This window comes from Tupaia chinensis, unplaced genomic scaffold, assembly GCF_000334495.1.
Source record: "Tupaia chinensis unplaced genomic scaffold, TupChi_1.0 Scaffold000542_1, whole genome shotgun sequence".
In the NCBI taxonomy this organism is placed as follows: Eukaryota; Metazoa; Chordata; class Mammalia; order Scandentia; family Tupaiidae; genus Tupaia; species Tupaia belangeri.
In genome coordinates, this window is record NW_006160055.1 from 868 (window position 1) to 13184 (window position 12317).

The 12317-nt window shown below is 55.6% G+C and overlaps 1 protein-coding gene across 1 annotated transcript in view; it reads right to left on the reverse strand.

Annotated features, from left to right (window-relative positions):
* Positions 1–894: 894 nt before the first annotated feature.
* The window catches only part of VIL1 (villin 1), a gene marked incomplete at its 3' end in the record, with an annotated part of 14017 nt that continues 2594 nt past the window's right edge, over positions 895–12317 (reverse strand). Inside the window, 12 exon segments of the mRNA XM_006157462.2 lie at positions 895–1053; positions 1651–1788; positions 1880–1980; positions 2631–2784; positions 3581–3679; positions 3831–3909; positions 4019–4221; positions 5685–5795; positions 5949–6057; positions 7723–7919; positions 8703–8777; positions 9208–9293. Coding sequence (XP_006157524.2) covers positions 895–1053; positions 1651–1788; positions 1880–1980; positions 2631–2784; positions 3581–3679; positions 3831–3909; positions 4019–4221; positions 5685–5795; positions 5949–6057; positions 7723–7919; positions 8703–8777; positions 9208–9282 — 1500 coding nt within the window.

Genomic DNA, 12317 nt, shown 5'->3' on the forward strand with positions numbered 1-12317 from the left:
GGGCAGGACCTGCCTACCCAGCAATTTTCTCTGATACAGCGTCATTCCTTTCCAAAACAGGGCTTGGGACATGGCATTCCTCTGCTCAGAAACTTTCAATGGCTCCCCACTGTGTAGAGACGACATCCCGGCTCCTCAGCCAGAATTTTGAGGGTCCCACATAATGAAGATGTAAACTGCCTTTGCAGACCCATTCAGGCTCTCTCCAACCTTCTGGGCACTGGACCAGGCTTCTCACTGATCCCCACAGATCCTTCCCCTGGGCCTTTGTCATGTGTCCCCTGCATCGCGTGCCCTCATCGTCCCTCTGCTAAGCTCTTGCATGCTGACTCAGATGGCAGCACCTATTCCAAACCTCCTTCCCACCCTGGATTACTGTGTTCATGCTCCCCACTGAACTCAGTTTGCTTTCTTGGATTTGACCACATGGCACTTCAGGCTGGTTGCTGAGTGTTCAGGCACCTTGATGGGACTTTCTTCTCCCGCCAAAATGGTGACTACATTCGCCTGCCACTCTTCTTGCTCAGGGAATTGCCAAGGACCGTTTGCTTAGTAGGGGCTCAGTAAACGTTACTGCCTATGTGATGGCACGAGATGTCTATTTTCACCATGCTGGGAGGCACTGATGTGCTTTGGATAGAAGCACTGTTTAGGCAAATCTAGCCAAAGTCACTTCCTCTTTTCCTCTTTCCTGGAGAGGATCCAAGGAGTGAGATGTGGAGGCAGACAGTGCCCGCACATGGTGAACACTTGTTAATATTTATTCCTAAAGCATTTCTACTGCTGGTTCCCACAGGTCACGGGGCCTCAAACAGGCCTCTCCGAGGAAGAGCAGGCTTCACCTGAGCCCCGCCCCATGCCAGGTCTCCATCCCCATCTCCCGGGCAGCCACACCTGGTAGACCACCATCTGTCCCTTGAAGATGGACATGAGGTGGGGCGGCTCCTTGCCCATCGGGACCCGGATCTGGACGGGCTCATCGTTGTACTTCTGGTCCAAGATGACAGCCTGATAGGCTGAGGCTGCGATTTCATCCTGGCTGGCCTGGCTGCCCTGGGGATGGGCAGGAGGGAAGTAGAATAGGTTTAGCTGCTAATCCCAGCCCCACCCCCCACCTTGGCAGCAACTCCTCCAATTCTGACTTGGCCCTGAGCCCGAGTCTTTCCACCAAATCCCACCCTGGACACAGCCAAAAACCCCACCTGATCCAGACCTCAGTTCTAATCCCACCCCCAAATCTAATCCCTACCCAGGACCAGCCCAGCCTGGACCCCCTGCAGCCGAGCCTTGACCCCAAACCTTCTTATGTCTCCTTCCTCAGGGAACACCATGGGCACCACACCACTCACCACTAGCCCCTAGGCACCTCCCTGCTCCCTCTCACCTGGGCACAGAAACCCCCAGGCAAAGCAGGTAAAAGGAATGTGCGAGGAGGGAGTCTGGAGACCCAACAGAAGGGAAGGGCTGCGATGGGAGTACTGTGAGTTCCCTCTCACAGTCGAAGAAGTGTAAGAAGCAACAGGCTGCCTATTGAGGAGGTGAGCGCCCTATCCCTGGAGGAATTCAACTCAAGGGTGTTGGCTACTGACAGGGGCATGTTGGGGGAGAGTTGAGCTGGCTGTGCCCTGTGGGGGTGGGGCAAAGCCTGACCTGCCAGATGTAGAGCAGGTAGTGTTTCTTCTCCCCGATAAGGTAGGTATACAGCAGCAGGTAGCAGTCGCCCCCGTAGAAGTGGCCTAGCCACTTGGATTCCACAGGCACCAGCTCTAGGTCCTCAATGCGCCACACCTGGGTAGGTATCAGGCCAATGTGAGGTCCAGAACGGGCTCCCTCTCCCTCTCCCTCCTCCACCCAGCACGCCTCCCCTGCCCTCACGTACCTGCACCTCCCCGCTCCCGTCGTCCACCATCTTCTGCTGGGCAGCCATCTGGGGCTGGACATGCATGGACATGGCATCAAACTTCACCTGCTCCACCTTGGCTGGAGTGGGGCAATCATGACAACTGTCACCAGCTGGGGTCCCCCAGGCCCTCACAACAGCCATCACAATCCTCAGGCCCATTTTACAGAGGAGGAAACAGGCGAGAGATTCAATAGTTTGCCTAAGGTGACACAGGTAGTGTGACAGAACTCATTCAGAACCATAACTTCTTGCCCATGAGATTCTGCCCTGTCAGTGCCTCCCAGGGGAGCCAGGAGAGGGATGGGAGAGGCTCTAGCTTCCTGATCTACCCACTTTCTGACCTACCCCGTCCTGACCCCTACAGCATTCAGGCTTCCAGCACTGGCCTCCTCCCCCAGCTCCGCCTGTGATGGTGGGGGCTCTACATTACCCTTTATCTTCCCCACCCCAGTGCCCAGCCCCCAGCTTGACCTCTGCAAATACTGTCCGGGGAGAGATGGAAGCTGGATGCCAAGGAGGCCCAACCCACTCCAAATCAAAGGCAGGTCCTCCTCAGTTCCCATTTTGGGACATCTTTTTAGTCTCTCCATGTTCCCTTGTGTTCCCACCCTGCCAGGGAGACTCAGAGCCAGGGTAAGAGCACAGAGGAAAGGCAGCCAGGGAAGGAGGGCAGGCCAGCCAGGCAGCTCCCCAGCCCAGCTCCCACACGGCCCTTCCCAGCCCTCACCTAAGGAGCCCACAGTGTGGGTTTTGCCCAGGCCTGAGGTTCGGTTGGGCAGTGTCCACTTCTGGAAGAGCTGCTGAAAGACGGCTGACTCTGCCCCATCATTCTGCACCTCCACCTGCGTGCTTGGTGGGTACTGCTTGGCTTTGATAAAGTTCTGCAGGGAGAAGGTCGTGGCTGGAGGCACCAACCCACCTCCATGCAAGCCTAAGCCTGGCTCTATCTCTAACTAGATGCACCCTCAAAGCCACCTGACCCTAACCCCAAGGTCAAACCTGACACTACCTCAAAGCTAACACTGGCCTCAATCCTCTCTCTGACTTCAACTCTGACCCTCACACTAACCCTAAACCTAACTCTGACCCCTAGCTTGACCTCACCTCAATTCTAACCCTAATGCCCAACCCCCAATCCAACACTAGCCCAGGTCAGTCGGGGTTAATGACTCTAGCCCTGACAATGACCTCCAACTCTGACTTGGCCCCAGGCTGACCCAGCCCTTTCTTGGGAAGCCCAGCTGCCATTAATCTCTCCCTTCTCTCAACCAAGCTCAGGGCAGGCAGGTGAGAGCCCACATGCTGAGGGGGCCCTGGGCTTGCCAAGTGGCTGACTCCCTGGCATGCAAAGAACCCTCAAGATGGTTACAGAACAACCCCCTCCAGGTCCCACGGCTGGGTCAATCCAGCCCCAGTCTGCCCCTTCATAGCCCCCTGGCCTCCCTCCGCCTGCTGCTGTGGCCTGGTCTAGCCCACCTGCCCCTCATGCTGTCCACCCGTCCCTCCCGACCCATCCCTACCAGAGCCTGGCTCAGGGCTCCCTTCCTCTCCTGGTCGTTGGCATTCTTCCCCTTCCACACGTAGATCTTCAGGCCCCCCTGGTCCAGGCTGCTGTGGTCTGGTCTAGCCCACCTGCCCCTTGTGCTGTCCACCCGTCCCTCCAGAACCCATCCCTACCAGAGCCTGGCTCAGGGCTCCCTTCCTCTCCTGGTCGTTGGCATTCTTCCCCTTCCACACGTAGATCTTCAGGCCCCCCTGGTCCAGGATGTAACAGTCCTGGAGTTGGGAGACAAGACCCAGGTGATGCTGGGGCTGCTGGATCAGGTAGTTTCAGGCACAGAAAAGGCTCTTTTCCTCCCATCCCCCCAAGCACCCTAGGATTTCTTCTGCTTAGGGGACAGTGGACCAGGTTCTCAGACCCTCTCACCTCATGATTGAGCAGGTCCTGTGTCAGTGGACGGGTGGCGACTTCCCTAACCACCAGTTTTCCCTCCGAGTCGGACACACTGCAGGACAAAGGCAAGGCATGGACTGGGAAGGGCCAGAGCCCCTCAGCCAGGGCACCTAACCCCCAGGAAGCCCGCCACCCCCAGGAAGATCCCAGCCAACACTCACTGGTACAACTTGAGGGCAGCTTTGAGAGCCGGCTCCACCACCGAGTCGGGCACAGCTGCCTTCAGCTCCTTGCGTGGGCCCAGCACGTGGTTCATCACCTCCATCAGCTGTGGGGACTCTGACTCGCGCTCCCCGTCCACCACGCCCACGTAGGAGCGTCCGCCCCGCTCCTGGTCTCGGATCTCCTTGGCCAGGGTCATGCCCTGCAGGAGGGGCCCTGGTTAGTCAGGATGGCTCCCCCCAGCAGCTGCAAGGGCTGAGTCCGCCGCCTGCCTTTCCCCAGGAGGAGGACTGGGCTTTCAAGGAACCCCAGTGAAAGCCTGCAGGAAAGTGGGCTTCCTCACGGCAGAACCGGGGAGGGGGAGATGGACTTGCTTGGCATTGGCGACATCATAGTTTGACATTTGTCATTTTACTTCAGTTTAAAAGCCAAGCTGAGCCCTCAGGTTCCAAGTACAGCCTCTTTGCCCCAGAGTGCCCCAGCACAGCACACACACAGCCTCACGTGTGCTCACACCCATAGGCACACGGTCACGCTCACACATGGCCCTGCCCCCCTCAGACTGCACAGCCTCCTGGGAGCTCACACTCACATGCACACTCACGTGTCATCCGCCCAGAGCACAGTCTGTGGTGTGCTCACACACACTCCAGTTCCCCCTCCTCAGCCCGGCTAACATTCCAGGCACTGCAAACCCCAGGCTCCCTCTCTGCATGCCCTCCTCAGCCTGCCTCCTGGGGTCCCAGGTCCTGAAACTGCTGGTACCCAGCTTTCCGTCTCCAGCCCAGCCTTGTGCTCTCTTCTTACTCATCCGTCTTCCAAGAAGACAACCCCATTTTAAGGTGTCCGAAATGGAAGTCTATTCTCTCCCGAAATTTCCATCTCAGGAAATGGAGCTTCCCCCGTCCCCTTAGGTGCTAGAGCATACGCTCTCAGTCCTGCCTGCTCCTGTCTCCCTTCGCCTCTCGTCCAACACACACACCAGCCTATTGATTTTTGTCCTCCAAGGCCAAGCCTGGGCACCTCCACCTCTGCTCCACCTGGATGGGCTCAGGGGCTCCCTGCTTCCCTTGCCTCACCAGGCCCCCTCTCCACTCAGTAGTCAGAAGGCCCCTCATCCGCCCACCTCTGGGTCACTGAGACCAAAACCCAAACTTTGGCCATGGAACGTGCGCCCGTGAGACCTGCCGCTCTGCTATTCCAGCTCCTGCTGTCCTGGCAGGCAGGCCCCTGACCAGCCACCTTTTCTACCTTAGGGTGGGACCCCCAGCACCATGATCACTTCTCCAAGTATTCCCATCATGGCTGTCTCCCTCAATGGGTGGCCAGCCAGAGGCCAGACCGTGGCGTGGGGAATCTGTCCATTTTATTCATTGCTGGATCCCCAAAGTTTGGTATGGGGTCTACACCTGCAGGCCCTCATTCTTCCTGATGGATTAGCCACAAGCACACACTCACACTCCAACATGCATGTCTTTCCCAGTCCTGAGGGCTCAGATCTGCCTTCAGCCATCCCCTACAGCCAGGGGAGTGAAGCCCTGGGAACTAAGGATGGCACAGGGGGGGCGGAAGTCTGACAAGTGTGGCTGGGGACTGGCCGGTGCTAGGTCTGCAGGAGCAGGTGGGTAGAGGCTGGGGTTTGAGGGTGGAGTATGGGCAGTTTACCCTGAGTCTCTCCATACGGTTACTCTCTGGGCCGTTCCACTGGATAATAAGTTTCCCAAGATCCAGGAGGAATACGTCCCCTCGGTTGAAACTGTTCCAGGACATCTCCACCTAAGGAGCCAGGAGGAGGCCCAGACCCCACTCAGAGCCTGTTCGCTCTCCATCTTCTCTTAGCCATCCCTCCCTGCCCCTCACCCCTCCTCAGCCCCTGCCCTCCACCCTGGGCCTCAGAGCCCTGGCCAATGTCCAGGGGGACCTGCCTACCTCTCCGGCCACCACGTTCCTCTTGCCCTTGACATGCAGCAGCCGCTGGACAGAATAGGAGTTGGTCTCCACCTGCTTTAGGCCGGAAGCCACGCCCCCTTTCCGGATTCTGAGAAGAGAGTGGAGCTGACACAAGGGAGTAGGCGGAGAGGTGTGTGCCAGGGCCCTGCCATCCCAAGTCCTGGGCTGTCTAGCTGCCTCTGTGGCCATCTTAAGCCAGGCTGGGATTAGGGAAAGTGAATGAAGTGCTTGGGGTGCAAACTTTAAGGAGGGACTGTTCAGGTCCTGCAAATGTAAGGTCAGCCTATAGCCTGGCTTTGCATGACCCTGACAGTGAAGGCTGCCTTAGAGTCTACACCCTAGATCCTCCCTCACCTCGCCTCAATTCCTGCCCTGCTAGGGGTTTGCAAAGATGAAGGCAGCATGGTAGTGAAGGGTAGGAAATGTGGGCAAAGTCAAGACCCTGAGGGCAGGGGATTGACATGGAAGAAGGCAGAGGTGCCCCTCAGATGCTCACAGGCGTGGACTGCTGCTGCAGTGTGTGACAGGGAGAGTAAGACAAAAGGGAGAGGTGGGGACTGCAGCTAATGAGAGTGCTGCGAGTCTGCCAAGGGGCTATGCTTCCATGAGGAAAGCCAGGAGGCCAGAACTTCAGCCTTGCCAGGAAAGCCAGCTGTGTAGGGTTTTAGTGGGAAAGGCCTGCTTTAGAGAAGGGGGGACAGGTTGGATGGCGGTGCAGGAGTAAAGCGCAATGCTCTGTGAAGCTGACCCTTGAGAGGTCCAGGTTCATATCCAGAGACCTTCCTGAGGACACCAGGCTCATGAACACCCCTGACCCAGGGATGACTGACGCTGGGGGTGGATTGTGGCGTTGAGAACTTGTTGGGGCCCAGACACTGTGCTGCGGCACTAAGACAGTCCTCTGCAGGGCCAGGAGCTGCCTGGGGGTTCAGATCCCCAGGTGGGCTTGAAAACATGCCAGGCATTTGTGTAGGTGCCCAGGATGGAGAGGAGCTAGAGGGTTGGGGAGAGACGATCAAAGGTACTTCCCTCTCTCCCTTGTGCGTGAGCACATACTATTATTAAAAAAATAAAAAAGACCCTGTTGGAAGTGCTCTCTCTCTTTTTCTCTTTCTGACTCATTCGTGTAAGAAATAAGTGAGTGAACTTTAAAAAGGAGAGAGAAGGGCTAGCAGATGGCATGACGGTTAAGGGTGCTGGACTCTCACAGGCCCGACCGCGGTTCAAGTCCTGGACCTGGTGGCTTGCTTTCTCACTTTCTCTCTCTCTCTCTCTCATCTATCCCTCTCTGGTCAAATAAAAATAAATAAATAAATGGATAAATAAAGTTAAATAAAAATAATTCTTTAAAAAGAATAAAAAATTTTAAAGAGAGCAGGCTTTTGCCCAGGCCAGTGAGGGGGTTCTTGCCCTGATGCCCCAAAGGCCTCCCCAGACCCAGAGCTCTCCTGGACACTGACACAGAGCTGATTTGCAGAAATTCATGGTACGCAGTTATAGAATTTCAGAACAGCCTCTGGGGACAGCCCGAGGCACACCCAGAGGGATGGAACCCAGGACAGGGTGGTGGCAGAAACAGGAGTGGCAGAAACAGGAGTGGTGGAGACACCTTCCTAGCTCCAGGAAACTTCCCACTCCCACAGGTCTGGGTGGTCTCAGCCCAGCCCCCACCCCTGCCTCCCAACCTCTGACCCCCACTGTCCCCACCCACCCAGTCTGTGTCCCGCCCCAGTGCACAGCCGCCCCTCCCTACACAAGGCCCTGCTTGAAGTAGCTTCGGAAGGCCTCGCTCTCGTTGCCCTGGACCTCGCGGTGCTGCACCGCCCGGCCCTTCAGGAAGTCGTCCATCTGCGTGGTGTAGATGGCGGCTGCCCCCTGCTCGTCCTGTGATGAGTCCTGGCCAATCCAGTAGTGGATGTCATAGGACAGGCTGTTGCTCGTCTTGTGGATCTAGGAAGAGGGGATGTCCAGTGCGTTCCCGCCTCCCGGCTCTGCCCGGCATCCCACCACGGGGCCCTGGACCACAGGTGAACAGGTGCTCAGGAGCCCTGAGTCGTGGCCAGCTCTGCCACTGATGCTGACTGAAGCAAGGGGCTTCCCCTTTCTGGGCCTCCCTCTCCTCACCTCAGAAATACTTTGGACCATGGCAACAGTTCCAAAGTGTCATGTGTGGGTGACTAGCAGAGGTGACTAAGTGACATACAAATGAGCATATTATATGAAATATAATGTGAAATGTGTTTCATGGCTACTTCCTGCTCGTGAGGCGGCCACCGCTGCCTAGCCACTCCTGTCTAGTTACATAGTGAAATAAATGTATTTCAAATTGTAAAGAGAGTCAATACAGAAAAATGCAGTGCCTCCATCGTACTGGTGGTACCAGGGTGTGGCGAAAATAAAGAAGGTGATATGAAAGTGACCATAGATTTTGGAACTGTGAACTCAGGGTGACATTGCACCAGCTCCAAAGGTCCCCAAGACAGTGAATCCGCTGAAGGTCACCTCCGCTGGGAGCTCAGTGGCTCAAGGGCAGGAAGAGCCTCTTCCTTTACGCCTCTGGCCCCTCTAGAGCTACCCCAAGGCTGGGCACCCCGGCACACCAGTAGCTGCTATCTGGAGACAAGGCCGGGCCAGCTTCCCCCACCACCACGCCCCACCCCCAGCCTCCCGTTCATCCCAGCATCACAGCAGGCATTGCTGTCTGCTCCCCCTTCCCTGCCCAGTCCCACTCACAGCCAGGACCACATAGCAGTCACCATCGAAGAAGCTCCCAAAGGTGCTGGAAGGAACAGGCACCATCTGCATGGCCTGTGAGAGAAGGGAGGTCAGCGTCGCTGCCCCTGACCCCCCACCCCGGCCCTGGGGGAGGAGGAAGAAGGCTAGGAGAACGCAGACAAAAAGAACGGAGGAGAGGAGGGAATGGATAAAAGAGCAGAGCCCAGGAATGAAAGGAGAGGAGGCAGAGAGGAAGTAGAAAAAGCTGTGTGAGAGGCAGAGGGAAAGGAAGAGACTGGGGGGAGAAGAAGCTTGAAAGATGGACGAGGAAGAAACAGGAAAAGGGAAAAGGAGGGGCAAGGGATGTGGTGTAGGAAGAAAAGGGAGAAGGAAGAGAGGGAAGAGCAGGGGTTGTGGGTCCTCAGAGGTGAGAGGTGGAGCTTGTGGGCAGGACATGGGGGTGGGACCCGAGGAAACTGAGTACCAGGTCTGGGAGCCTTCCCGACACCCAGCAGAGTCTCACCTCGATCCTCCATATCTGCACCCCAGGGGTGGTGATGTTGAGAGAGCCTTTGACCTGGGCGCTCAGGTCGGTCATGGTGGATGAGCCTAGGGGAGAAGGCATGTGGGAGCCAGGGCCGAAGAGCTGGGGACCCTGGTTCCAGGTGCTGCTCTCCCACCCAGTCCAAGAGCTCTCAGTGGTGCCAGCAGGTGGCAGGCTCAGGAGCCTGGGAAGGAAGGGGTTGGTTCCCAACTCTGGGCCCTGATCACGAAGGGCCTGGCCCCCAGCATTCCCAACAACTCTGACCTTCGCACTGTCTTCTTCCATTGCCTACCTGGCTCCCTGTTGCTGGTGGAGTAAAGTAAAATCCCTACTCCTCCATCTGGCACTCAAGTCCCTTCTTTATCCAGCTCCAAACAATTTTTCTTGAAAAAATGTTCTTTTCAAAGCCATGTTTGGTTAAAAAGAAAAATCATAGACTTTGTGTGTGTGTGTGTGTTTTAGAGATTTTTGCTATAGGGCACACTCAGTAGCCAGAGAGACAGAGAGAGGCAGAGACAGAAAATGAGAAATCACCCCCTGGGGGGGTGGCCACACCTCAGTCCTTTCTCCTCCATTCTGCTCTCGGGATCTTGGGCATGCACACACACGTGCTCTGCATGAGTTTTGAGTCCCCCGGTCTGAGACTTAAACCGTAGTCAACTACCTTGGAGTCCAGCGACAACCATTACACCATCTGCTAGTCCCCATATAGAGTTTTGTTTTTGTTTTAATAGAAAAGAAAGAATAAATCAAAGCTTAAAAGTGTATATGTCCCAGTTGGTGGCAATGTGGCTAAACGCACCAAGGTCAGCATCGTGGGTAGATACGGGACCCACTCTGATGCCTCCCTCTGGAAAATGGTGAAGAAAATTGAAATCAGCCACTACTCCAAGTACACTTGTCCTTCCTGTGGCAAAACCAGGGTGAAGAAATGGGCTGTGGAGATCTGGCCCTGTGGTTCCTGCGTGAAGATGGTAGCCACTTCGACTGTCACAGTGAAGTCTGCCATCAGGAGACCGAAAGAATCGAAAGACCAGTAGATGCTCCATAGACATTTGGAATATCACCAGCCTACAATGAGTGTAACACACACACACAGTGTACACGCCTGGAGGGCAGGCTGCATGGCACAGCGGTAACGTGCTGCTCAAGAGTAGCCAGATCCACATGGGAAACACGGTTTAAACCCCACCTGGTCTAGGCCACCTGACACACCAGGCACACCTGAGTGCTCAGGAGCCAATGGCTGGAGGGCCGGAGGAAGGGGGTTGAGGTGTGACCAGGCCCTGGGGAGGGTGCTTCTCTCTCTTTTATGCCCCCCCACCACATGTACTTTATCATGAATAAAGGGAGAAAACATAGCAAATAAAATAAAATATAATAAAAAGTGGGGCCAGCTGGTAGCCTTGTGTTTGAGGCAGCTGGATCCCCCACATGACCAACTTCATGGTTTGAGTCTCAGATGCCGTGGCTTCAAAAACATGCCAGATGTATGTGTGCGTGTGTGAGGGAGTGCACACGTATACTCAAAATCTGGAAAGAAACGGGGGAGAAGGATTGTAGTGTGGCCATCCCCGGTGGGGATGAGTTTTCACTTTCCTTCTCTCCAGCTTCCACACGGACCCTACAGCAAAAATCTCTCTTCAAAACAAAACAAAACAGCCTCACACAGGCCCAAAATCCTGAGAGGAGAAGAGATTGTGGCATGGCCATCTCCCCTGGGGGGTGGTTTCTCACTCTCTGTTTTTCTCTCTGTCCCTCTCTGGTTATAACACGCGTCCTATGGCAAAATTTTAAAAAAAATAGAAAAAGTGAAAAGTATATGCAATGATTTCCTGTTCCCTTCCAGCTACCCCCATCACCCCTCAGTCATTAGGTGTTTGGCCAAAGGGCCATTTCCGCTTGTCCAGTAGGAGTGCCTAGCATCTGGCAGTGTCAGCACTTTGCTGGATGAATGAATGGAGGGAGGAAGAGGAGAGAGCGCGGGAGAGGTGAATGAGTGAGTGAGTAAATGACAAGGCGACCCCTCCCACTGCGAACCCCTCTACCCACAGAGCCAACAGGCTTCCCCCCCACCCCCTTGCCAGCTCCTCTCACCCTGGCTCTTTGTTTTGACCTGGAGCTGTGGTCTTGGCCCCAGCTGCTGTCAGAATCACTTGGGAGCTTTTTAAACATACTGATGCTCCCATGCTCAGACCCAGTCCCCAGGGATTCTGATTTAATTAGCCCGGGTGGGGCCAGGCAAAGTTATTTTCTGCCTTGGAAAGTTGGGGTACGGGTACAGCGATTCTGAAGTGAGCCAGAACCACTCGTCTCAGTTATTTTCCTTCCTGGTGTTGTGGCCTCTTCCCACCCCCACCCATGTCTCCTCATTCCCCATTCTCCACTGAGCCTGACACCCAGCCTGGCACTGAGTTGTCCTTGAGGAACGGAACGCTCCTTGAACTGATGGTTATGAATGAAAGGTCATATGGCCCCAGGATCTGGCCTCCATGCACTGCCCGCCTGGGATCTATCTAATCTCCCTGCACCTTGACTCTGAGTCACCCCTTGGAATATTTCATGACCTGGCCTTTTCCTGCTCAGGAACTCACTGCTCTGAACCCAAAGGTGAAGCCACTCTCCCTGGCATTGTGGTGTTGGGGGTTGTGATGTCTCTGAGCACCCCTTCCAGCCACCCCATCGTCTGGCGGCTATTAGCTAGAGCCCTCTGGGCCGGAATCCTGTCTGATGCACCTGTTGGCCATGGCCTCCTTTGTCTGGCACTTTTCTTTTTCTCTTTTTTAGAGATTTTTTTGCTATAGGGTATGTGCTCTCACCAGAGAGACAGAGAGATACAGAGAGACAGAAAGAGAGAAATCCCCCGCAGGGGAGGTGGCCAGGCTGCAATCCCTTCTCCTCCATTCTCCTCTCGGGATTTTGGGCACACACGCACACACAACCGGCATGAGCTTTAAGCTGCTGGGTCCGGGACTCAAACCGCAGTCGACTACATGGGAGTCCAGCGACTTAATCATGCACCATCTGCTGGTCCCTGTTGGGCACTCTTCAAACCCCAGAGTCCCTGGTGCTCCCAGGACTCCTGGTTC